The sequence below is a fragment of the Octopus sinensis genome, linkage group LG6 (genome assembly GCF_006345805.1).
Source record: "Octopus sinensis linkage group LG6, ASM634580v1, whole genome shotgun sequence".
NCBI classification, from domain to species: domain Eukaryota; kingdom Metazoa; phylum Mollusca; class Cephalopoda; order Octopoda; family Octopodidae; genus Octopus; species Octopus sinensis.
In genome coordinates, this window is record NC_043002.1 from 2,987,717 (window position 1) to 3,012,716 (window position 25,000).

At 37.9% G+C, this 25,000-nt stretch overlaps 1 protein-coding gene across 7 annotated transcripts in view; it reads right to left on the reverse strand.

Annotated features, from left to right (window-relative positions):
* Positions 1-25,000, reverse strand: part of LOC115212739 (double-stranded RNA-specific editase 1) — a 114,415-nt gene that overhangs the window by 17,982 nt on the left and 71,433 nt on the right. For all 7 annotated transcript variants that reach the window (XM_029781393.2, XM_029781389.2, XM_029781392.2 and 4 more), the window contains one exon: positions 23,909-24,670. In XM_029781393.2, the coding sequence (XP_029637253.1) occupies positions 23,909-24,670 (762 nt within the window). The remainder of the gene's footprint in view (positions 1-23,908; positions 24,671-25,000) is intronic.

The following is a 25,000-nucleotide window of genomic DNA, read 5'->3' on the forward strand; positions in this document are numbered from 1 at the left end:
GCTATAACATCGGGCTGACCAAAACCTTGTGATAGTATTTGGTACGTGGAAGTTCCTGTGTGTGTGTGAGACAGACAGACAGACAGCTTGTGCGTCCTTTAATAGCTAGGAGGGAAAACAGCCAATTGTGTTTAGGATTTGCCAATACCAAAAACAGCAGCAAAGGCTGTTTGTCAAATCAACTATAATTAATTCCATTTACTGCTATATCCTCTAATGATACCTGATCAGCTTCTGTCAATGTAAACCCTGCTAAAATCCCTGGGGTATCTGTTGTAGTCACTTCCAACTTCCTTCTTTTATTTTGGTGGGACCATAACTGGGGTCTGGTAAGATTTTAATAATGTTATGCTGCCCTTAAAATATTATTCATCTGTTAGCAAGAGAAATAACCACAAGAAATCCTTGTCACAATTAAACATTAATTACTCATACAACCATCATTAAACTAATTAAAGGTTTGCTTATTTGTTACTCGTATTGACAAGAATCAATCCTTTATCAATCCCCTGAAACCCATACAAAACAACTGGCAGAAATGATTCACAACTTAACATTTTACAACAATTACACATTCATGTCTAAGTGTATTAAATCATCACCATTATAACGATTGCTGTTGTTGTTGTTATTAAGGCAGTGGGCTGGTAGAATGGTTAGCATGCCAGGCAAAATGCTTAGCAGTATTTTCTCCGTTTTCACATTCAAAGTTCAAATTCCACTGAGGTCACCTTTGTCTTTCATTCTTTCAGCATTGATAAAATAAGTACCAGCTGGGCGGGGGTGGGGATGTAATCGACTTAGCCCCGCCCCCAAAATTGCTGGCCTTGTGCCAAAATTTGAAATCATTATTATTATTGAACAAATAGGATTTCCCAAAGCGGGTGCTCCCAACCCCTGACGTAGAAGAGGTGACTTTATATGGGCACTGGAGGGGGTAGAGAGAGACAATAGATGCAGCTGTACTTTCTTTTTTCTTTGTTTCCTTTTTTTTTTTAATTAACTTTCAAAATTATTTTAGATTTTATATTAAAAAAAAAAATCTGCTGGCTAACAAAAAGAATAAACTTTGAAATGTAACAAAGTAAACAAACATATATCTAACAGCACCCATGCTGGTGCCACATTAAAAGCACCCAGTACCCTTGTAAGTGGTTGGCACTCAAAAGATCCTCCAGCCACAGAAACCATGCCAAAACAGACGACTGGGGCATGGTGCAGCCCTCCAGATGGCCACCTCCGGTCAAACTATCCAGCCCATGTCAGCATGGACAACAGGCGTTAAATGACAATGATGATGATGATCTACCAACATTGACATTCCATATTCTGGTGATGCTATGACTGATGTATAAAATAATCATTTCCTGGTAACTGGTCTTTCGGCAGAAAAAGTGTGTTTAATCTTGCAGAAGCCGAGGGGAGGGGCATTGAGAAAGTGCTAAAAGGAAAGCACTGATGATTAAAATAGTTTGTGACACACTGATCTAAAATAATTGTGATAGCCTTAACTGCAGATTTTTATATCACTGAACCATAAAACTTGTGTGCAAAGTAAAATTTCTATTCATACACAAACGTATATTATATAAAGACACACACACACACATACACACACACACACTCATAGTGAAGAGTAAGAGGAGTGACACTTAATTAAAAAGATCTGGCAAGCTTCCATAGAATTTCCATCAACCTGATTTCACCCACAAGATTTGGATTAAATTGAGACCATGCCAGAAATACTTGCCTAAGGCACGGGGAGCACTTTATGGCTGTCGAGATAGAGGAAGGGCCTTGTAGCTGTGACAACACAAAGACACCGTGGCTGTGAATCTTATCTGACCATATCTACACCTGTATACATCACCCAGACTTGCACACACCAAGCCAACAAGGAACTGTACATGGTCACTCAACTTGCTAGAAATAACAGTCAAGTTCCTTCAACTCTCACATCCTACTAACTTAAAGTAAAATAAAACTGTAGGATGTGGTCCCTAAACATACAAAATGGGGATAGTCACAGATGGAACATTGCTGATGACAGACCTGTTTGATAAGGGCTGACCTAGGGCTGAACTAAAACCTGCCTACATACATACACGCACACAGGAAGAAGTCATCAAGAGAAGAAAACAAACTAGTTGACATTATGTTATGCAGAAACCAATGTGAAAGAAAACCAATGACAACAACATCTACAAAAATATTAAACTGGAGAAGCAGCACAAACTAACTGATACAGGTGGGTGAGATGGAGTTAAAAATTGATGGATTTATCTTTGCATAAAAGCACCCACTACACTCTCGGAGTGGTTGGCATTAAGAAGGGCATCCAGCTGTAGAAACTCTGCCAGATCAGATTGGAGTCTGGTGCAGCCATCTGGTTCGCCAGACCTCAGTCAATCGTCCAACTCATGCTAGCATGGAAAGCAAACATTAAATGATGATGATGATAGAAAAATTATTCTTCAATCTTTTGTGAATAAAATGAAATGAAGAGACTTTATAACTTGAAACCAGATTCCAGCATGCGAAGTATTCAAACAGAATAAAAAAGATTAACCCTTTCATTACCAACCCGGCTGAAACCGGCTCTGTCTCTGAGTACAAATGTCTTGTTTTCATAAGTTCTGAATTAAAAATCGTCCACCAAATCTTAGTCACAATTTATGTTCCTAACAATAGCTTCATGATAATTAAGTTGTTTTACTAAATTCTTTGTTATATTTAAAATTGATTGAAAGAAACACAGAGCATCTCAACAGAAATGGGGTAAAGAAAGGGTGAAGTGACTTCCCATTCTTTAACTCTAGCATTTTAGGTCATTCTATCAAATGTAATCCCTTATTTATTCACATTGTTTAGAATCTTGTTTTATCTCATAGCTTCAATGTTTCAATCATTATTTTTAGAATGACATTGTAGGGTAGGTGTGAGAGGCCTGATCTGGCTGGTTTGAACATAACTGCCTTTACTGTAGTCTCAGGCAAAAACCTTGTCAATGCATTTGGTAGATGGAAACTGAAAGAATCCCTTCCTGCATGTGCATATGTTTCTTTGTCCCCCCACCACCACTTGACAACCAGAGTTGGTGGGTTTATATCCTCATAACTTAGCCACGTGGCAAAAGAGACCAATAAAATAAGTACCAAGATTTAAAAAAAGACTAAATATTCTTCAAAGCGGTGCCCCAGCATGGCCACATTCAAAGGAATGAAACAAGTAAAAGAAAGGTACACAAAAGATAGACTGGTTTCCGAAAACACCTGGAACTTCTTACAAAAAATCTGTTGTGGAATCTCTTCTCTCTCACAACTATTCATTCCAAGTAAAAAAGTAAAATTCCTTCAATTCTGCCGCATAAACTGAGTTGTTATTTTAATTAGGCTTATTCGTTTTTAGGTGAATATATGAGTGGAGAATAGTTTTACGTCTGGATGCCTTTCCAGTCACTAAGCCTTACCTGTTCTTTTTTTTTTTTTTTTTTTTGCTTTTTTTCAAGAGAGGGACCTCTTATTCAACACAGCTTCAAAAGGCGCAATGCAAGTGGATGATTTATTGGCACAAGTGACTACATCACTGCCCATAGGTTGCAGATTTTCATAGAAGCACAAATGTTCACAGAGAAACAGGATCTCTCACATATACACACACTTTATTTGGAGGCCAGCAAGGCTGCCAATGCTTTCATGCAAAGAGGGGTCTCTTTACAATTTTCAAGCCTGCCACATGGGAACGTTGATATTCATCTCCATTTTGGATGAGAATACAAAATGGAGACAAGTACCAATGTTCCCATGATACAGGCCTTGAAAGATTGTAGAGATCCTGCTTTACATGAAACCATTGGTAATCTTGGTAACCAGCAAATAATATTTATCCACCAATGCAGTGTTGAGCACTCATTCTCACTGTTCAATATCTGTGTGAGTATGTGTGTGTAGGGGGCTTCTTTCAGTTTCCACATACATGGTTTTCGTCAGCCCAAAGCTAAAGAAGACACTTGTTCAAGGTGCCACACAGTGGGACTGAACCTGACACTGTGCAATTGGGAAGCAACCTTCTTAATCATACAAGCCTGCATATACCTACAACACACACACACACAATATTTTTCTCATATACACAATACAGGGCCATTTAAGAAGCCGGTTTCAGCCTTCCTTTCCAACTTGTGCCATGATTCTTCTTCACCGTTCTTGATGGAACACTGGAATCAGAACCAACAAAATATGCAATGGCTTTTCAGTCTCACAGGATTCAATTTCAGCTGAAAAGTTTGGAAATGACTTTCTGTTCTTTTATTTATCCGCCCTCCCCCAAACCCTCACAACCTTCACTGCCATTGTCCAAATTGTCCTCATTATCATTTAACGTCCATTGTCCATGCTGGCATGGGTTGGACAGTTTGACTGGGCTGGCACACTAGAAGGTTGCAACCAGGATCCAGTCCAATTTGGCATGGTTTTCTACGGCTGGATGCTCTTCCTGATGCCAACCATTCCAAGAATGTAATGAGTACTTTTACGTGCCACCAGCACGGGTGCCATTTGCATGACACCGCTATCTGCCATGACTGCAATTTTGCTTGGCCTGATGGGTCTTCTTAAGCACGACATAATGCCAAAGGTCTTGGTCACCTTCTCTGTGAGGCCCAAGACTTGAAAGGAGCTTGGCCACTTTGCCTCCATGAGGCCCAACGCACAAAAGGAACTCAGACACCTCGCCTCCATGAGGCCCACTCTTCTAGATCAAAAAGTGAAACATGGTCTCAAAGAGCACTACATGTTCAACTTATACCATTTTATATATACATATACAAATGTGTGTGTGAGTGTACACACACACATACAAACATACATATATATTTGCTGCATTCAAATAAAAACAATCACTAAATGTGAAGATCATTAAATTTCACATCAAGCATTGCAAAGGTTTAGAACATCACAGAAAGAAGAGAAATAAAGGATTTCATAAATATCTTTCTTTTTTTTGTCTTTCATCTTCTTTTGTTCCAATCACTGCAGCAACCAAATCAATCTTCGTATTTATTTTCCCTTTTAAGTCTCCATACGTATTCTATACCTTTTTCGTCAAACGACTAGGTTACAAGGATGTAAACAAACCAAGACCAGTTGTAGGGTACTGGGAGCAACAAACAAACACTACACATATTCTTTTATTTGTTTCAGTCATTTGACTGCAACCATGCTGGAGCACTGCCTTTATTCTCTGTGAGCCTAGTACTTATTCTATCAGTCACTTTTGCTGAAACGCTACATAAACACACCAACACCGGTTGTCAAGTGATGGTGGTGGGGACAAACACAAACACACAAATACAGTATATATATATATATATATATATATATATATATATATATATATATATATATATATATATATACGACGGGCTTCTTTCAGTTTCCATCAACCAAATCCACTCACAAGGCGTTGGTCGGCCCGAGGTTATATTAGAAGACACTTGCCCAAGGTGCCACGCAGTGGGACTGAACCTAGAACAATGTAGCTGAGAAGCAAGCTTCTTACCACACAGCCACCCCTGCATATATATATATATATATATATATATATATATATATATATTGACATAGAACATATCCACCCAAATGATGTACCACACACACACACACACACACACACACACAGGTACAGGAAGCTTCTACACAGTTTCTGCTAAGCAAATATTCACTGGCGAGGCATTGGTCAAACCTGGGGCCACCAAAACCATGTGACTGAACTAATGAACTGCCACAAATATTAAGAATTTAAATGAAATATGAACATGTAAACCTGGGTAGTTTGGTCACATGGGCCATATGGGCCACATGTGGTTCCAGGTGTTCTGCTTTTAACTATTTGAGCAACAAAAAGCTTTAGAATAACTCCAACCCCCACCCCGCCCCTAAGTGAAGAATCACGGAGGTTCTTTAAGCATTATTGTTATTATCATTATTATTATCGTTATTATTATTATTAAGGTGGTGAGCAGGCAGGATCATTAGCACACTGGGGAAAATGCTCAATGGTATTTTGTCTGTCCTTACATTCTGAGTTCAACTCCCACTGAGGCTGACTTTGCCTTTCATCCTTTAGGGGCCAATAAGTACCAGTCAAGCACTGGGGATTAATGTAATCAATTTGTCCCCTCCTCCAAAATTTCAGGTCTTGTGCCTATAGTAGAATTATTATTATTATTATTATTATTATTATTAAGGGGGTGAGCTGGCAGAATTGTTAGCATGCCAGGCAAAATGCTTAGCAGTATTGTCTACTGCTCTGTTCTGAGTTCAAATTCCACTAAGGTCAACTTTACCTATCATCCTTTCGAGATCGATAAATTAAGTACCAGTTATACACTGGGGATCAATGTAATTAAATTTATCCCTGCCCCCAAATTTGAGGCCTTGTGCTTCCAGTAGAAAGGATTATTATTATTGAGGAAAGCTGGTAGAGTGATTAGCATACCAGACAAAATGTCAAACAGTATTTCGACCATCTTTGTGTGATTATGTTCTTAGTTCAAATGCTGCCAAGATTAACTTTGCCTTTCATCCTTTTTAGGTCAAAAAAGTTAAGTATTGGTCAAGTACTGGAGTGGATGCAATCAACCAAGCCCCGTTCAGGCCTTGTACCTGCTGTAGAAAGAATTATATTACAGTTCTATATTTAAGAGATGAGGAATTATTTACATTTGACGGATATTTGTCCTCATTTTGTTTGTTATTAACACAACATTTCGGCTGATATACCCTCCAGCCTTCATCAGGTGTCTTGGAGAAATTTCAAACCTGGGTTCTCATTCCTAAGGTATTTTTCAATGTTATTATTATTATTATTCAGGTCACTGCCTGGAATTGAACTCGGAATCTTGGGGTTAGTAGCCGGCGCTCTTAACCACTACACCCACGGGTATATGGCATAGTGGTTAAGAGCACAGGCAACTAACCCCAAGATTCCGAGTTCGATTCCAGGCATTGACCTGAATAATAATAATAATAACAACATTGAAAAATACCTTAGGAATGAGAACCCAGGTTTGAAATTTCTCCAAGACACCTGATGAAGGCTGGAGGGTATATCAGCCGAAATGTTGTGTTAATAACAAACAAAATGAGGACAAATATCCGTCAAATGTAAATAATGTAAGAATTATATTGTTATCACATTATTATCCTCATCATCATTTAACATCCGCCTTCCATACTGGCCTGGGTTGGATGGTTTGACAGGAACTGGCCTGGCAGAAGACTGCACCAGACTTCTCTGTCTGCTTTGATATGGTTTTTATGGCTGGATGCCCTTCCTAACACCAACCACCCAGCACAGTGGACAGTGCTTTTTACATGGCACAAACACAGGTGAGGTCAGTTTTGGGCATGGTTTTTACAGCTGGATGCCCTTCCAAATGCCAACCACTTTACAGTGTGGCCTGAATGCTTTTTATGTTGCACCAGTACCGGTAAGGTCACCAAATAACATTATTATTATTATTATTATTATTATTAAGGCAGCAAGCTGGCAGAACTGTTAGCATGCCAGGCAAAATGCTTAGCAGCAATGTGTCCATCTTTATGTTCTGAGTTCAAATTCTGCCTAAGTCAACTTTGCCTTTCATCCTTTCAGGGTCAATAAACTAAGTACCAGTGAAACACTGGGGTCAATGTAATCATCCCCTCCCCCCAAAATTGCTGCCCTGGTGACAAAATTTGAAACCATTGTTATTATTGTTATTATTATTATTATTATTATGAATAATGTCGATATTTGGGGGAAGGGATAAATTTATAACAGAAACATTTCCAAATACTGAATAAACTGACAATATTAAATCTTAAAACTTTGATTAGTCTCAATCTGTAGAAGAAGACACTTGCCTAAAGTGCCATGGAGTGGGACTGAACCAGGAACCAAATGGTTGAAAAGGTGGGTTGTGTAATGTCAAGTGATTAAACACAGTAGCTAAACCTTCTTCCACCATCCAGTACCTGCCCATCTTTAAAATCTGAAACACATATCTAAAGCCTTATAACCACAGCTAAAGAAACTAAAAAAAAAAAAAAAACCCACTCGATTCAGTGGAAGGTTCTAATTGATCTAATTAAGAGAGCTTTCATCTGGTCGCTCAACCTCATTAAAACAAAAAAACTAAATCTCCCACAAAGAACCATCAATCATATTTAACAAACAAAAAAAAAAAAGACACAGGGAACTGTGCCTCCCTCTGCAATATAAAATGCAATATAAAATGGTACAATTTTATACAATTTTACAAGTTTGGCTGATTTTGATGAGGGATCGTTAAGAAATGACATGTGACTTAACAACAACAATATTGATTAAGCATTAAGGCCAGTTCAATATCATTACACAGTGCCATGTAAAAAAGGGGCCAGTACACATTGTAAAGCGGGTGGCATTAGCAAGAGCACCCAGCTGTAGAACCCTTGCCAAAACGGACAACAGAAGCTTGGCCAGCAACTGTCAAACCACCCACAACCCATACCAACATGGAAAACAGATATTATTAAGTGATGGTCATGATGGTGGTGATGATAAAAGAATTTTCCTTGAAATAAGGGGGGAGGGGGAAATCGGGATCTTATTTCAGTCGGATATTTGAGATCAGTACAACATCTTGAGACAGAAAACAATAAAATGATTGTAAGCGTGGGAAATGAAGATAGTGGTGCCAAACAAACAGATTTCCATTTCTTTCTTTTACCATTTATAGAAGCAATTAACTGATGTGTCTAAGAAGCCAAAAGCTCCATGACAAATGGAGAATCCTGAATAAGAATATAATCCTTGCCATTCCAAATAAAATTCACAAACACATTGCAAAACCCACCAAATATCGCAAATTGCACCACCCAAAGCTGAGGAGTGGAACCTAAGTTTCCATGGGCAAACTCTTTTGACCAATCAAAATCTTTGTGCAAAAGCATGGCTGTGTGGTAAGGTGTGTGTGTGTGTGGTAAGGTGTGTGTGTGTGGTAAGGTGTGTGTGTGTGTGGTAAGGTGTGTGTATCATCATCATTTAACATCTATCTTCCATGCTGGCATAAGTTGATCAGTTCAACCAGGCTGGCACAGCTGGAAGCCTGCACCAGGCTCCAGTCTGATTTGGCGGGGTTTTCTACAAATGGATGCCCTTCCTAATGCCAACCACTCCAAGAGTGTAATGGGTGCGTTTATGTACCACCGGCACGGGTGCCATTTGCATGATACCAGGGTGCATTTACGTGACACCAGCATGGGTGCTAGTTTGTGTGACACTGGTATCTGCCACGACTGCAATATTACTTGGCTTCATGGATCGTCTCAAGCAGGACATAATGCCAAAAGTGTTAATCATTGCCTCTGTGAGGCCCAACACTCGAAAGAAACACAGCCACTTTGCCTCATATATATAAATATATGATGATGGTGGTCATCATTTAACATCCGTTTTCCATGCTGGCATGGGTTGGATGGACACTTTGACAGAAGCTAGCAAGCTAGCGACCACACTAGGCTCCATTGTCTGTCTTGGCATGGTTTCTAGGGCTGGATGCTTTTCCTAATATACACACACACACACACACACACACACACACACACCACACACACACACATACATACACACCTAACCAGTGTTGGCAATTTTACATTCATATAACTTAGTGGTTCAACGAAAGAGATCAACGGAATAGGTACCAGGCTTTAAAAAAAGTACTGCAGTCAATTTGTTGGACTAAAATTCTTCGAGGCATTCCCCCAGTATGGCCACAGTTTAATAACTGAAACAAGTAAAAAGATGATCTGATCATCTCAGATTTTTTAAATTCCATTCTCTCACACAGAAATACCATTCTTTCAACAAGCAACATCCAACCAGATTTTAAAGCAAAGCATTCAAAGTAAATGGTTTGGAATCTCCCCTACCACAGACAATATGCTCTAACAACTGAAACTCCATCACCAAATGAGAAAAAGTAGGAATGGTAAAATGAACAATAATCAAACATAAAAAGCACCATTTGAGTGTGGCTGTTGCCAGTACCACCTGACTGGCCCTTGTGCCAGTGGCACGTAGAAGCACCCACTGCACTCTCGGAGTGGTTGGCGTTAGGAAGGGCATCCAACTGTAGAAACTCTGCCAGATCAGATTGGAATCTGGTTCGCCAGACCTCAGTCAAATCGTCCAACCCATGCTAGCATGAAAAGCGGACGTTAAACGATGATGATGATGGCGAATCAAACAATGAAAACTTTCCCATGTAAGAACTAGCAACGTCTCCAAGATAGAAATACAGAAGAAATCCAATGCAAAACTATTCCCGAAGATACTCTGAAAAGAATAAATTCCTACCGAAAGGTAAAAAAGTTAGACAGACACCTCAAGGAATTCTATATTATTACAGATCTTAAGAAAAAGTATTATTAAACCAGAGTAATTAATTTTCAAAGCATTGTTCTGCTGTTAATTTCTTTGTGAATGCATTACCAACGCTGACAAGACGTAGGTTAAACTATAAAGAGTTTCTGGCTAATCAGTTCCACAAAAATTGGTTTCAGATTCTGTTGGATAGCTTGGCTGAGATTCAGCTGAATAAACAGATGGGGAACTCATCCATTGTAGAACTGGCTTCAGCACAGCGAAATGTTATTTAGTGCAAGACAGACAGACAGACTGTGTGTGTGTGCTAGAGAGAGACACAGAATGAAAGAAAGGAACTGTGTGTGTGTATGAGAGAGAGAGAGTGTGTGCATGTGGGAAAGAATGAGAGTGTGTGTGTGCGCGCGAGAAAGAATGAGTGTATGTGAGAGAGAGAGAGAGAGAAAGAATGAGTGTGTGTGTGTGTGTACTAGAACAGGCAGGCAGACAGACAATAGACAGAAAGAGGGAGAGAGAGTGTGAATGAGAAGAGAATCTGGTGTGTTCTTTAAGTGGGAAAATGCCAAGAAACTCATCTCAGACAGGTAAACAATATTCCTTAACTGAAATTGCTGACATCTATATTTCGTGTGTCCGATAAACAAATTAATTGCTCCATAAATTAATTGACAAATTCTGAAGATAAACTGGAAAACTAATAACATTAACTTCAAGTGAAATAAAGGTGATGGGGTGATGGGGGAGGTACTTGGTAATAAAAACACTCTAAAAGCATTTTGAAAATAAATTATAACCCCCAAACACTGTGTGTGAGAGAGAGAGAGCGAAAAAGAGAGAGAGAGAGAAAAAAAAAAGAGAGAGAGAGAGAGAAAGAGAGAGAGCTAACAGTTATGGCTATTTTTCTTAATTATAAAAGAAAAAATGCCCAATTCTACCAGAGCTATTTTTCTTAGTATATAATAAGTAAATGTCAGTAAGCCCAGTATTTTGCCATATTTTGGCAAAGTATCCCATGTAGAAACCAACTTTTTGCCATTTTTTGTAAAAAAAAAAAAAAATAGTACCAAAACCTATTGGCAGCATTAGATAAACACACTTAGAGAACTTGATATCACGTTTGGTATTTGCCAGGGAGTTAAATATAATCAGATGTAACATGGCCCTGTGGGTAAGAAAGTTAGGTGTGGGTGTGGTTGAGTGGTAAAAAGCTTGCTTCCCAACCATATGGTCCCGGTTTCAATACCACTTTGGGCAAGTGTCTTCTACTATAGCCTTGGGCCAACAACAGCCTTGTGAGTGCATTTGGTAGACAGAAGCTGAAAAAAGCCCGTTGTGTATTGTGTGTGTGTGTTAATGCACATTTGACCCCCACCACCAATTTATAGCCAGTATTGGAGTGTTTACATCCCCATAACTTAGTTGACCAAAACAAAACTGACAGTACGAGGCTTTAAAAAAGAAAGAGAGCTGGGGTCAATTCGTTCAACTAAAAATCTTTTAAGATAGTGCCCCAGCATGACCACATCAACTGAGTGAAACAAGTAGAAGATAAAAGATAACAGACTGAGGAATCCTACAACAGAGAACCCTTGCAATTGCAGAAATCAAAAGATTCCAGTGATGTGGGGGGGGGGGGGTTTGCCTATGCCTCTTGTGTCTCCCCATCCAATGTGGCCCCTGAATTTGGAAAGCTATTCAGTCTTATTCCCTCAATGGTGAGTAAGAAATAATATTATTGATTATCACCAACAACTTCTTAATTCTTATCAATACGTTTCAGAGAAAATACTGAGAAATGGAGAGAAGAATAAAAATTCTGAAAGTTTTCGTTGGGGGGGGGGGGGGAAGAGAAAAAAAAAAAAAAAGAGAGAACTAAATGGTTTAATCAAAATCAAATATGGTTTTATTGTAAATATTCCTGTTGTACATCTCCAAGAATCTTGAAGTTAGATTTTTTTTTTTTTTTTAGGAATTCGTTAGGAATTTTAACAGGCATCAGCAGAATTATATTTATTCGTTTATTTTAATTACTCCCACCCACACAATAATTATCAAATGTAATTAAATAGTCTAAAGTTGGCCGAAATATTTTTACCCCAAGTTCTGTTGCTGTTGTTGTTGTTGGCGGTGGTGATGTTCCCCCTCCGTCCCCCACATAATTAAGTTTATAAATAAGTCATTTTTAATTAAGCAGTGTTTGTTGCAAATTGGACAGTCTAAGCACAAATTTGAGTGTTTTGTGCTTATCTTGCAAAAGTTTTTGTTCTTGTTTTTTTTCTAAGAGGATAAATAAATAAATAAATAAAACATAACATTCCATTAGTGAAGCACCTGTTTGACAGGTGCAAATGGGAAGATGTTGATTATAGGAGATTCCCTGTCATCGTCCCTAACAACCAATCAATTCACTGATGAGTAAATGTGAGGTATTATCTCGAGAGATGGGTTTGTGTGCTTGTTTTTCCCCCAGTCTTTCTTTTTTGGGTATGTGTGTGTGTGTGTGTGTGTGTGTGTGTGTGTGTGTGAAAGGGAAATGGAATTCCGATGCCATGTAGTAAATACTATGATTTCTCTCTTCATTGGAGGAAATTTCAAAACTGAAATTGGCCAAATGGAGCCACTTTGTTAGTTTATATCCTTTCAAATGGATCAGTCAACGAGACCAAGATAGAGAAATGCACAGAATAATAAAATCCTTTTGTAAAGAAGAATTTGGTTTAGTAAAAGTAGGTTTTCCATTTCATCTCTTGGTATTATTGTTATTAATCCATGTGAAGAGAACTCTTCTCATTGCCAAAATATTCCAACACAAGTAACCACTTCCAATTTGTTAATTCCATGCTGTTTCATTCCCCTTCTTATTCAAAACAATAAATCAACTGGAAAGTAGTTCCCATGGTAACAGAAAACATCCTCCACAGGTTTAGAAGATTTAGCTGCTCCTCTGGATGTACAGACAGTTGGAACTTTAAGTTGGATTTTGCTGTCACACTAGCTTTTATCCTATAATCCAAAGGCATTAGGATCAAGGAAGATTTAGCAACAGATTCAGAACCTGTCCCAGGAGTATTTCATGAAGAAATTTTAAAATTGTGTTTTTTTTTTAAATTTCCAAATGGTTTCTGCGACAACATCAACAGAGAGGAACCAGACTTAAATCCAGAAATCTTGTCTCCTGTTGACTCTTATTTACTCCAGATTTCTTCGTCAAGATCTGAAATAAGGGATGCCAGGGAATTTATTTCATCAACCAATCAGGTTAAAATGTAACATTCGGAACAGTTTACTTTTTGTGTCCAATTTCTAAAGATTTAAAACCAATTTGCAATGAAAACTAAATGAATCCCATTAATCTGTTCTAAATATTATAAGCATTCAAATATACCTCAATAAATGATTATAGTAAGAATTTAAAAACCATGAAATTTAACAGACCACAACTCTAAACTTCAGAAAATTCAAAAAAGCCTCCATTGGAACATTAATATTTGCAGAGAAACACTAAAAATCTCTCGCATAAATAAGCAGAAATGTGGAGGGGGGGGGGGCAATTTACAAAAACAGAAATTATGTATAATCAATACTTTACTAGTATTGTGTATCAATTATACATACACACACACACATATATATATAGTGTGTGTGTGTGTGTGTGGAGGCACAGTGCTTCAGTGGTTAAGGCAGCAGACTCGTAGGATCATGGTTTTGGTTCCCAGACTGGCTGTTGTGACTGTTTACTGAGCGAAAACACCTAAAGCCCCATGAAGGGGAGGGGGGTCTGCACTCTTTCACCACAACTTTTCTCTCACTCTTTCTTCCTATTTCTGTTGTACCTGTATTTCAAAGGGCCAGCCTTGCCACACTCGTCACGCTGAATCTCCCCTAAGAACTACATTATGGGTACATGTGTCTGTGGAGTGCTCAGCCACTTGCACATTAATTTCACGACCAGGCTGTTCCACTGAGCGGATCAACTGGAGCCCTCGTCATCATAGCCGACAGAGTGCCACCACAAATATATATATATATATATATCCATTATAAAGAAAAATTTCAAAATATTGTAATAAGGTTTTGGAAATAACAGAAATGAAGCCAAGAATTTTGTTAATAAATCTAAACTAGTTTACAACTACAACAAACAGCTACAGCATATAATCCTTTTTTTTTTTTGACTACCAAAAGACTTGCAGATATACCATATTTCTGGCGCCTTTGATCCTGGCCTAGAAAAATGCAATATCACTTTTGCTTTATAATTACATCAACAATGGATAATTACCAGCTTTTCCTTCCTTCTATTATTAAACTGACTTATTAAGTTAAAACTAACTTATTTAAATTACTAAATAAAAGTCATTAATAACACATTAAATGGAATGTCAGACAAATGTTCCAAATCATTTGAGAATATCAGGTTTGTGTCAAAGAGTAAAGAAGTGGTACAAAATAATGGACACACAAAGCCAATACTTTCAAACAACATAAAATTAATTCAGTTTTCCCCGTTTAAAACTAATTTTATGCATCACAATTTAAATACAAACTCAATACCAAAGAAGAAAAAAAAAGAGTTACAAAGTCACCAGTGCAAACATCTTTACACTTTCTTACCAACACAATCTTTTATACTATTTTCTATAATTAAAAATAAACTTTATGAAAATGCATTAACCACAAACCCCAACCCTTAGTAATAATAATGATGATGACTATTTCAAATTTTGGCACAAGGCCAGTATATTTGTGGGAAGGGAGTAGTCAATTACATGAATTCTAGTACTTAACAGGTACTTTATTGACCCCAGAGAAGATGAAAGGTAAAAGCAAGCATGGATGAAATGTGGCTCAGCATTTTGCCTGAGGCAGTAACCATTCTGCCGGCTCACCATCCCAAATAATAAGAATAATAATAATATTTTATTTCATTTTTGATTGAATGAGTTTAACTAAAATTGTGTGATAGCAGAACAAGGGGAGGCATCAGCCAAGAAACAAGGAAGTTTGTTGACTAATTCAAAGATATGGTAAAAGAATTATCTTCATTTAGGATTTTTTGTTTAGAATTAGAAAGAAATGTTTTCTCCTGCATCAGTGGAGCTGCCACATCTCTTTTTTTGTTTCCAAACAAAACAAGTGAGAGTCCAGAAATTTTAGCTCCAATCTGAATTCCTTCTCAAAATCTTGCAAACACACACACACCTTGACACAGATCCTCAACTTGCAATGTAGCCACAGGTAGACCATTGTAGCATATTGTACACCAGCTTTCTGTCCCTGATATGGTAGCATGTCAGAGCTGCCCATTCCTTAATATTATCCACCCATCCTATCCTCTGTCCACTTCAGTTCTCTTTCCATGGTTCCTTGAAGAATTATTTCTGCAAGACCACAGGATCTTGTTATGTGACCCTACCACCTCAGCTTTCTCTTTCTTATCCTGTTAAGAGAAACTCTTCACAACAGCCAACGTTGGATAATTTGAGGAACCTTATCATCTCTGATCTAGTCTAGGGACAAGATGTGCCAAAGTGCTGCAATAAACGGCTTATTTGCAGTGTTTGCATCATCCTCTTAATGTCTGCAGCCAGAGTCCTTGCGCCAGAGGGAGAGGAAGAGAGAGAGAGAGAGAGAGAGAGAGAGAGAGAGTGCCAGTGGATGCAGGAATCTGAGTACGTGTCCCATGATGATACTCCTGCCTCTCCGTACTAACTGGAGTTCTTCATATAACCACTGTCTTTCTGTCTGTGCCATTCTACTAAGGGTTTCACACCTTGATTCTTCACCAGGAATGGCAGCAAGTTGGTAGAATTGTTAGGATGGCAGGCAAAATACTTAACATTTTGTCCATCCTAATGTTCTGAGTTCAAATTCTGCTGAGGTCGACTTTGCCTTTCATTCTTTTGGGGGTCAATGAAATACATACCAGCTGAGCACTGGAGTCAATGCCATTGACTTAGCCCTACCCTCAAACTTGCTGGCCTTGTGCTAAAATTGGAAACTATCATCATTACCACCAGGCATTTGAATTGCTGCCCTATCTCTAGGCTCTGTCCATGTACATGGATATTGGTTCAGATAGTACCATTGGCATTTATCAAGAGTTTGGTGTTTGCAGCCCTGAATTCCCACCCACCCCAACTTGGAAGCTCGACCAATCAATTCTCCTTCCCGACCCACCAATCAATTAACGTCATCAATAAACCCCAAAAATTTGTAACATTCTTTCCTCTGGTGCTGATGGCACCCACAAGGGGCTCATGAACATCTCTCTGGGAAGTCATTGAAGAGAACGGTTGGGGGAACATAGCACGCACAAATGCCTTCTAGTCATTAAACCCTGTTTACAAGCCATATTTCCCCCGTGGCAGAATATGTTTTCATTGAAAATAGGAAACTGGAACCACTCGTATGACAGTGACACTCGTCTACAGCTATCATGTGAAAGGGAGACACAGATATATATATTTACGTGTGTGTGTGTCACTTTCTATTAAATCCATTCACAAGACTTTGGTTGGCTCGAGTTGTAAAAGAAGATACTTGCCCAAGGTGCCATACAGTCAGACTGGATGCAAAACCAGATGGTTTGGGAAATAGGAGTTCTTTAACACACACACACACACACACACTGACATTCCACACCAATATGTGCACATCACCTGCAGCCATTGAGCTGTGTAGTTAAGGAATTCTCTCTGCAATCACCTGCTGATTCCAGGTTGAGTGTGTAGCACCAAATGCAAACATCCAAGACCACAACCTGACATCGACAGATGACTCGTTAGAAACTGGCTGGAAGCCTGTCGTGCAGGTGTGTGTGTGTGTGAAAGTCAGGTAGGGTTTGTACTTATGCCCCAGCATGGTCACAGTTAATCCCAAAACAACACCAAGTAGTAATCATCAGTTTAGAAAAAAAGAAAGAAACTACAGAGTCACTAAACCTGCTAGAAATAGCACCCAAATTTCCCTCAAATAACAAACCCCTTTTAAATTAGAATGGACAAATGGCTGAAAAGGAACAGAGTGGATCATCATTGGAATATTTTTGATCAGCAGAACCTGTAGAACTCCATGAAGACAATGGTAGGAGATGCATCAGGTTATCACACAAGATGAAATATATAAAACGAAACAAAAATTCTACAAACATTACAACATTCGTCGTTCATTTGTAAAAGAAGAATCCGAAAATAATGAAATTATTTATGAATCATCAAATAAGAAACTCGATACTGCAGGAGGCAAATTAAAGACAGTCTTTTTTTATCCATGAAGAAAACGGTAAATACAGAAGAGAACTTTACCAGAAACAGACCAAGTTACTTTGAAATTCATGTGCGTGTGTTTGTCTGTGTACACAGCATTTTGGTTTCAAATAGCCTTACAAGCTATGCACACACACATATATATATATTTATACATATCTACCTATAGATAGATAGAGAGATCCGTGTATGTGTGCTACGGTACAACTGTAAATAAAAACATAAAACTGGCATGTGTGTGTGTGTGTGTGTGTGTTTGCACATTAAACAAGGTAATAATTAGCTGTAATTGTAACACACATTCTCTGAAATTATTCACAAAAAATTATTATTCAAAACATTAAAACATTTTCAAAAGTGGGGGAAAAAAGAGACGTTTTATTTTTAAATGATTCAAATTTATGACAGAGGGGAGGGAGAGATGGAGGGGGTTAGGAGAATGAAATAGAAAATTGTTAAATACAAGATAGAAGGGAGAATAAAGATGTAGAGGAGAGGGAGAGAGAGAGGAGAAAAGATATGGCAAGAGGGGAGGAGAGAGGTGGTGGGATGACAGTGGGGGGTACCATTGAGGGTAGTAGGGAGGGGAGAGAGATAACAAGAGGGAGGAGTGAAGATGGTAGTAAGGAAGGAGGTGGAGAGAGATAGCAATAGTGGGGGAGAGGGAGAACAGCAAAGGTGGGAGGGAGAGTGGTGGCAAGAGTTGCTATATATAAATAGGTGTTGTGGAGAGAGAGAGAGAGACAGCGGGAGGTAAGGGAAGGAGAAAGAGTGAGGGGGAATGAGAAGAGGGAGAGAGGTATAGTGGAGACAAAGAGAATGAGAGAGGGAGTATATGTGAGTCATGACAGAGAGAGAGAGAGAGAGAGAGAGAGAGAGAGCGAGCGAGCTAGTTTGAGTTTGAACCCCGAGTAAATGTGAAAGAGGTTTTTGTGCCAGCATCAATCAAATGGAGGCAGAAGAGTAAATTCCTATTTGTAATGTAAACAGTAAAAAGGGGAAGCTTGGAGAAGTGAGGATGTTTGCAACGTTTGGTGTTGATAAAAACTAAAACGGATTAAGAGCTGCGAGTGTGGAAGTGGGGGGGGGAGCCGGGTTTAGAGTAAAAATGCTCACTGAAGAAATGAGAGGACACCATCGTTCCGTTAATTACAGGTTAATTACTCTACCAGTCTGTCACCAGATTTTCATTAAAACCCACTGCCTAAGGGTTTCAATTACAAAACAAAGAAAGAATTTGAGGAAATTTAGTTAAATGACATCAACAACAACATCATCATTATCATTATTATTATTATTCTGGTGCATGCTAATATAGTTAGCAGGTATTCTATCTTGAAGTTTGGTGACAAGTCTCCTCAAATCTCAAGAATCTTCCTTAAGATTCTTGCAGAATAGAGAGGAAGGTGCCGCAGGTCAACAACAAGAGCCTCAATTCCCATCTCTTTCGATCTTTGAGGTAGCATTTTTGGGTGTTGTGCCACGTGCACCAATTGCTACAGGGAATAATTGCTGTCTTGGTCTTCGACAGTCTCCTCAGTTCTCTGTCTCGGTACCATTATTTTTTTTTTTTATTTTAATTTCTTTCATATCAACTCTGCAGTCCTAGGGAATGGCCTTGCACTCTTTGGTCCTCTATGGTCATAGTCAGTCTTCATACTTCAATAGTTATTATTATTATTATTATTACCATTGTTATTCAGAATCTAAACCTATCAAAGTATTTCTATGGAATTAAATGAAGTGGTTTTATATAATCAAAAGGATTAAACGGGTAACAGAACACCAAACCTATCCCTGGCCTTTGCCGAATATAAATTCATTGGACATGAGAAAAGATTGAGGGGTAAATGAGGTGTATTTGCCCAGAATTCAAGCAAAGCCCTTGAAAAAGGTTCTGATCACTGGTTGGTGGTGTCACAATAAAGCAGAGACTTGGTTCATTTCCGTGGACGGAGGATTGGAATTAAAGTTTGAGAAAATAATCTTCACTTCAAATATTTTGATCTTTGACAACTTCCTCTGCAATTATGCCAAAGAGAATCAAGCTTCTACGGGGAAGAATTTTTTGTGTTATTAGTGAAAACTATGAATCTCGTACAAGAGATTTCCAGATTAGTCATCACCTGTTGGGGTTTTACAACAGTTGAATTCTTAGATATTCCATAATAACCAGGAAGGCAGGTAAGGAACTTTGATTTCCACCCACACTACATGGAATTTACTCATTTCTGCAAAGACATTTAAAAAAAAGACAGAAAAACACCTCCATTCTCCTCTCCCTCTCTCTCCCTCCTAAGACAGGAAATAAAACAAAAGGGAAAAAAAAAAACATGAAACATAAAAACAAGAGAACAAGGTTTAGAAAGAAAGACAAGTAAACTTGGTTAATGGAAAAAACAAATGGCAGCACCTAGATTTGAAGATATTCAGAAAGACCAACTTTCAGGTTTTCTAAATATATTATTTATTAGAAAATGAAGTTTCACAAGGTGTTCCTCCAAGTTTCACCTTGCCAATCTTGGAACAATTCTACTGGCAAGGTGAAACTCAGAAGTAACAATTTGTGAAGTTTCAGCTTCTAATAAATAATATATTACTATTTGTTTAGATTGAGTAATTCCTTCCTCTGGCTTCTTTCTATACACAAATGTGTGCATGTATACATATATATGCATATATATATACATATACATATATATATATGTGTATGTATGTGGGTTTTTCCACCACCCATTTTTCCCCTATCATAAATTAGAGTTGGCAAAGTGGTTATGAGTTGTGGGGGAAAATGAGTAAGTTTGTTTGTTTTTTTTTTTCTTCACAAAAAGGTAGCATTATCAGAAATGTGTGGAGTACCTGCACAAGTGTTCCTAGAACTGAAATGTGATAATAAATCAGCTTATTTGGAAGTGAAATATCCATCAGAGCTGACCTGCAAAAGCTAGTATCACAGAAAAAGCCCCGGAGGATTAGCTGGTCAGACTTTTTTATGTTCCCAGCTTGTTTCTGAGGACCAATCAATTCCGGGATTGCTCATTCTCTGGAGAATAGCAAAAAAAATAAAAAAAAAAAAAAGAAATAAAGCAATGTTATATATATAAAGACAAGCAAAGTGTCGAAATGGTATATAAACACAAGCTCATACAGTGCACTGTGGTTCTCACAATAGCAGCAGGATGTCTTGACACCATTCCCTCACTTTGCCACTCCACAGATTATTGCCACTGACCAGCAGACAGGTACCTCATCATCAGTACAACTAACAACATGATACTGAATCTTTCGGTGTGTATGGGTGTGTCGGTACCTTCACTCGGTCAGTTTTTCAAGTTATATTCTGTGAAATGGCAAAGTGACATAATGGTGAAAGAACTTCATGCCAAAGGACCAAACATTCGAGTCCAAAAAGACTCTCCTTTGACAAGTTGCTCTTCCAACATTTTGCCACTTCAACATTTCATAAGAAATAACACTCTGTCCATTTAATCAGAGAATCTGTCGTGATTTCGTCAGAAGAGGAAGTAAATTAAGATTACATTGGGTGCAGACGTTCTCTTTTCTTTTCTTTTTTTAAACAGGTTTACATATAAAAGCACGACAGTTAAGGTATTCAGTATGGCTAAGTCACTAAATTTTAAACTAATCCTTAGAGGTTTATGAATAATGATTTAAAAGACTAATGACAAAAAAGAAAAAAAAACAATAAATGACTTTAACCCTTCCATCGGTAATGATACCAACAGAACTGAAACATAAGAGAAAAAAATAGGAAAGGAGGGGGGAAAAAAATAAAAAAAAGAAATTTGCAACTTTCTGACTGCAGTCTAAGAGAACACCTGACTTCATTCCTTTTCAGCATCAACATGGCACCGAAACTGGATCGGAATTTCCAAAGTAACAACATTGAAAACAAACAACGATCATGGATTGACACGGGAAAGAAAGAAGTCAAAAAGGAATGGCAAAGTCAGAAAGCTTGGGAATAAGTGTGTGTGTGTGTGTGTGTGGATACTATATATGCATTCATATATAACTGTGCACACATATATATACAAACACAACTATGCATTTGTGTGTGTGTGTGTGTACATATATATGTATATATATACACACACACATGCACATATACAAACACGCTTGGTTACATATGTCTATACATACACATCTTTATTTAAACACACATACACAATCACAGAAATTTATCAATACACACACACACCGTTGCTATTATGTTAGAGTGTGGTGTGTCCAAATTTGGCCAAATGCATTTTTTTTTTCTTTTTCAATACTTATTTTTGGTTGCAATAGCCGGTCCTTTTGGTCAAACTATCGTATCTCCTGCTGCTTCAGATGCCAAGATATCAAAAACTGTCAAAGTGTAGTAGAATGGTTTTGCTATGGAATGGTGAAACTATTTTTTCCTTTTCTGAAAAAGCTACGTTTTGGACTAATGACACTTTAGCATAATAGCAACGATATATATATATATATATATATATAGACATACACAAATCAATATATATACTAACAAATATATGTATACACAAACATATACACACACACACACTCACAAATACATATACATTTATGTGTCTATATATATATATATATATATATATATATATATACATACACACACACATGTTGCTATATACTTATGCACATACACAAATATATATATATGCATTCTGTACATACATATATATACTTATCTATATAGCCATGCATACATACCTATATCCATACCTACATACAAAGCCCATATCCATATGTACACATCTATACACATATATATTTCTTTACTACCCACAAGGAGCTAAACACAGAAAGGACAGACAAACGGGTTAAGTCGATTACATCGACCCCAGTGCGTAACTGGTACTTAATTTACCGACCATGCTGACATGGGTTGGACAGGTCATCACAGTCAGAGAAACCACCCATGGTGAGCTCCACCTGACAAAGACTAAGCACTCGCACATATCATTTGGCTTCACTTCTATGGATTGATGATGGCTGTCCACTCGTAACCGAGGAAGACCATCACTGACCATTGCCCATGTAAAATGCCTGCAATGCCCAAGCATAAGGTCATTGCACCAGCAGTTGGTTTCATCTGGGTTCATGTCCACTGCTTCCAGGCACACTGTGACACCCTCCAACTCAACTAGGCATCAGATGGTTGCCGTGCCGGTGATTGCACAACACCTCACAGACCCTCTCCCACCCTGCTGGAATGACCCTGGGATAATTCAGGGCAAGATATCCAATGCCAACAAGGATGGTAAACTCAGCAATACAGGAGCATCGTGACCTCAAGAGCAAGCAAAAGGTCACCAAAATACTCAATGCCATTCCCTGCACACACACACACACAAATTATATCACACACACACACTTGTGTTATCTTGATATACATATACCTAAATATACACAAGGGAGCAGGCATAACAAACACAAACAATATATTATAATACAGTTATACATACACAAATGCACATCTACTTATATATATATATATATATATATATACCTAAATATACACAAGGGAGCAGGCATAACAAACACAAACAATATATTATAATACAGTTATACATACACAAATGCACATCTACTTATATATATATATATATATATGCATATAATCAGAAAGGCGTGTACATATATCTACATTATATATAATACAAACATGTATATTATATATACGTGTGTGTATATATATATATACACACAAATATATATATACACACACACACACACACAAAAAAAAATACATATATACAAACACTAATATTATAGATGTATTAACAAATATATACACATACCAACATATTTATACATTTAAGTATATATATATATATACACATCAATATATATATATATATATATATATATGATTATATATGTGCATATATAGTGTAGGTGTGTATGTGTGTGTATATGGACACACCTGTGCGTGTGTGTGTGGTGTGTTGTGTGTGTGTGTGTGTGTGTGTGGTGAGTGAGTTTGTGCGTACACACATACACACACACATGTAGATACCGGTGAAAGGGTTAATAGCTACAACATAAACTAACATTTGAAATATCAAGTCTTTACATTAGAAGTTCTTATGATCATCAACAAATGTAGTTGAAAAGATATTAAAGGGAAATCGAGAAGATCATTAAGTCGAGTTGTCAGTCATAAACAAGAATGAAAAGAGATGACTCATCAAGGTACTTACCAGGTGGGAAAAGTTGCATATTGAAAACCTGTGCAAGGGCAGCCTGGGCAGCCCTTGCTTTTGCTTGCTTCTTATTGCGGCCAGTACCTTCAAAATCAATGCCATCCACTGTAATCTGCATCACAAATGTTTTCGTATGGCTCTCACCTGATTCAGAAACAAATTCATACTTTGAGCCTGGCCTTAACTCGTTCAAAATCATCACAGGGTTTTTACCTGCAGGCTGGGGTGTTAATGTAGCTTTCTGGTTTGTATGCGAGCCATTGGCTTTGGAAACCCCTTGTGCTACTTCGTTATTCTCCCCTTCAATTTTGTCTTCAAAATCATTGATAAAAGTACCGATATCTGCCGTATCTGATGTAAAATCTAACGAATTCACTTTTTTGCCCATCGCCTGGTAAGCTTCGGATGCATTACGGAACTGAACAAAAGATCTCAGAGCTTTCTCAGCAGCCTGAAGTTTGGCTTTCTTTTTGGTTGGACCGGCTCCTTCAAAGATTTCGCCATTCACCTCCACTTTCATGTTAAATGTCGGAGCATGAACGGGTCCAGTTTGACCCATTAATTGAAATTCCAAACCCGGTTTAATTTCATTGAGTTGCATTAATGCATTCTTGGGAAGGGTAGGACCATGAGCTTTCTTTTTTTTGTTTGATGGACGACCATTTTCACCATTCCAAGGAAACGAGCGCTTCTGGGCTGACATTTCTCCTTTGCCGTCTTTATTCTCACCCTCTTCAGATTTCACATCTTGTTCACCGTCTAAATGAAAAGAAAAAAAATTATGGATTTATTTAACTCTTGTTAAAATCAGTTAAAAAGAAAAAAATCTTACAACCAATATTTTTGCAAATCACTTAAAATTCTTCTACAGAACAAATTGTTTTTAACATTGACATAGGGCAAACTTTGCAGGGTTAGCTCACCCACCACCAGCACAAGTTTTCAACATACATGTATAGTCATTTATCATTGAGCTTTGAAGTCAGAACCTAGAGATATGTAATGAAACCACATAAGACATTTTGTGCATCACAAGAATTCTGCTGAGGAATATATCTACACAAATGTCAGGAGTTTACAGGTAAAAAA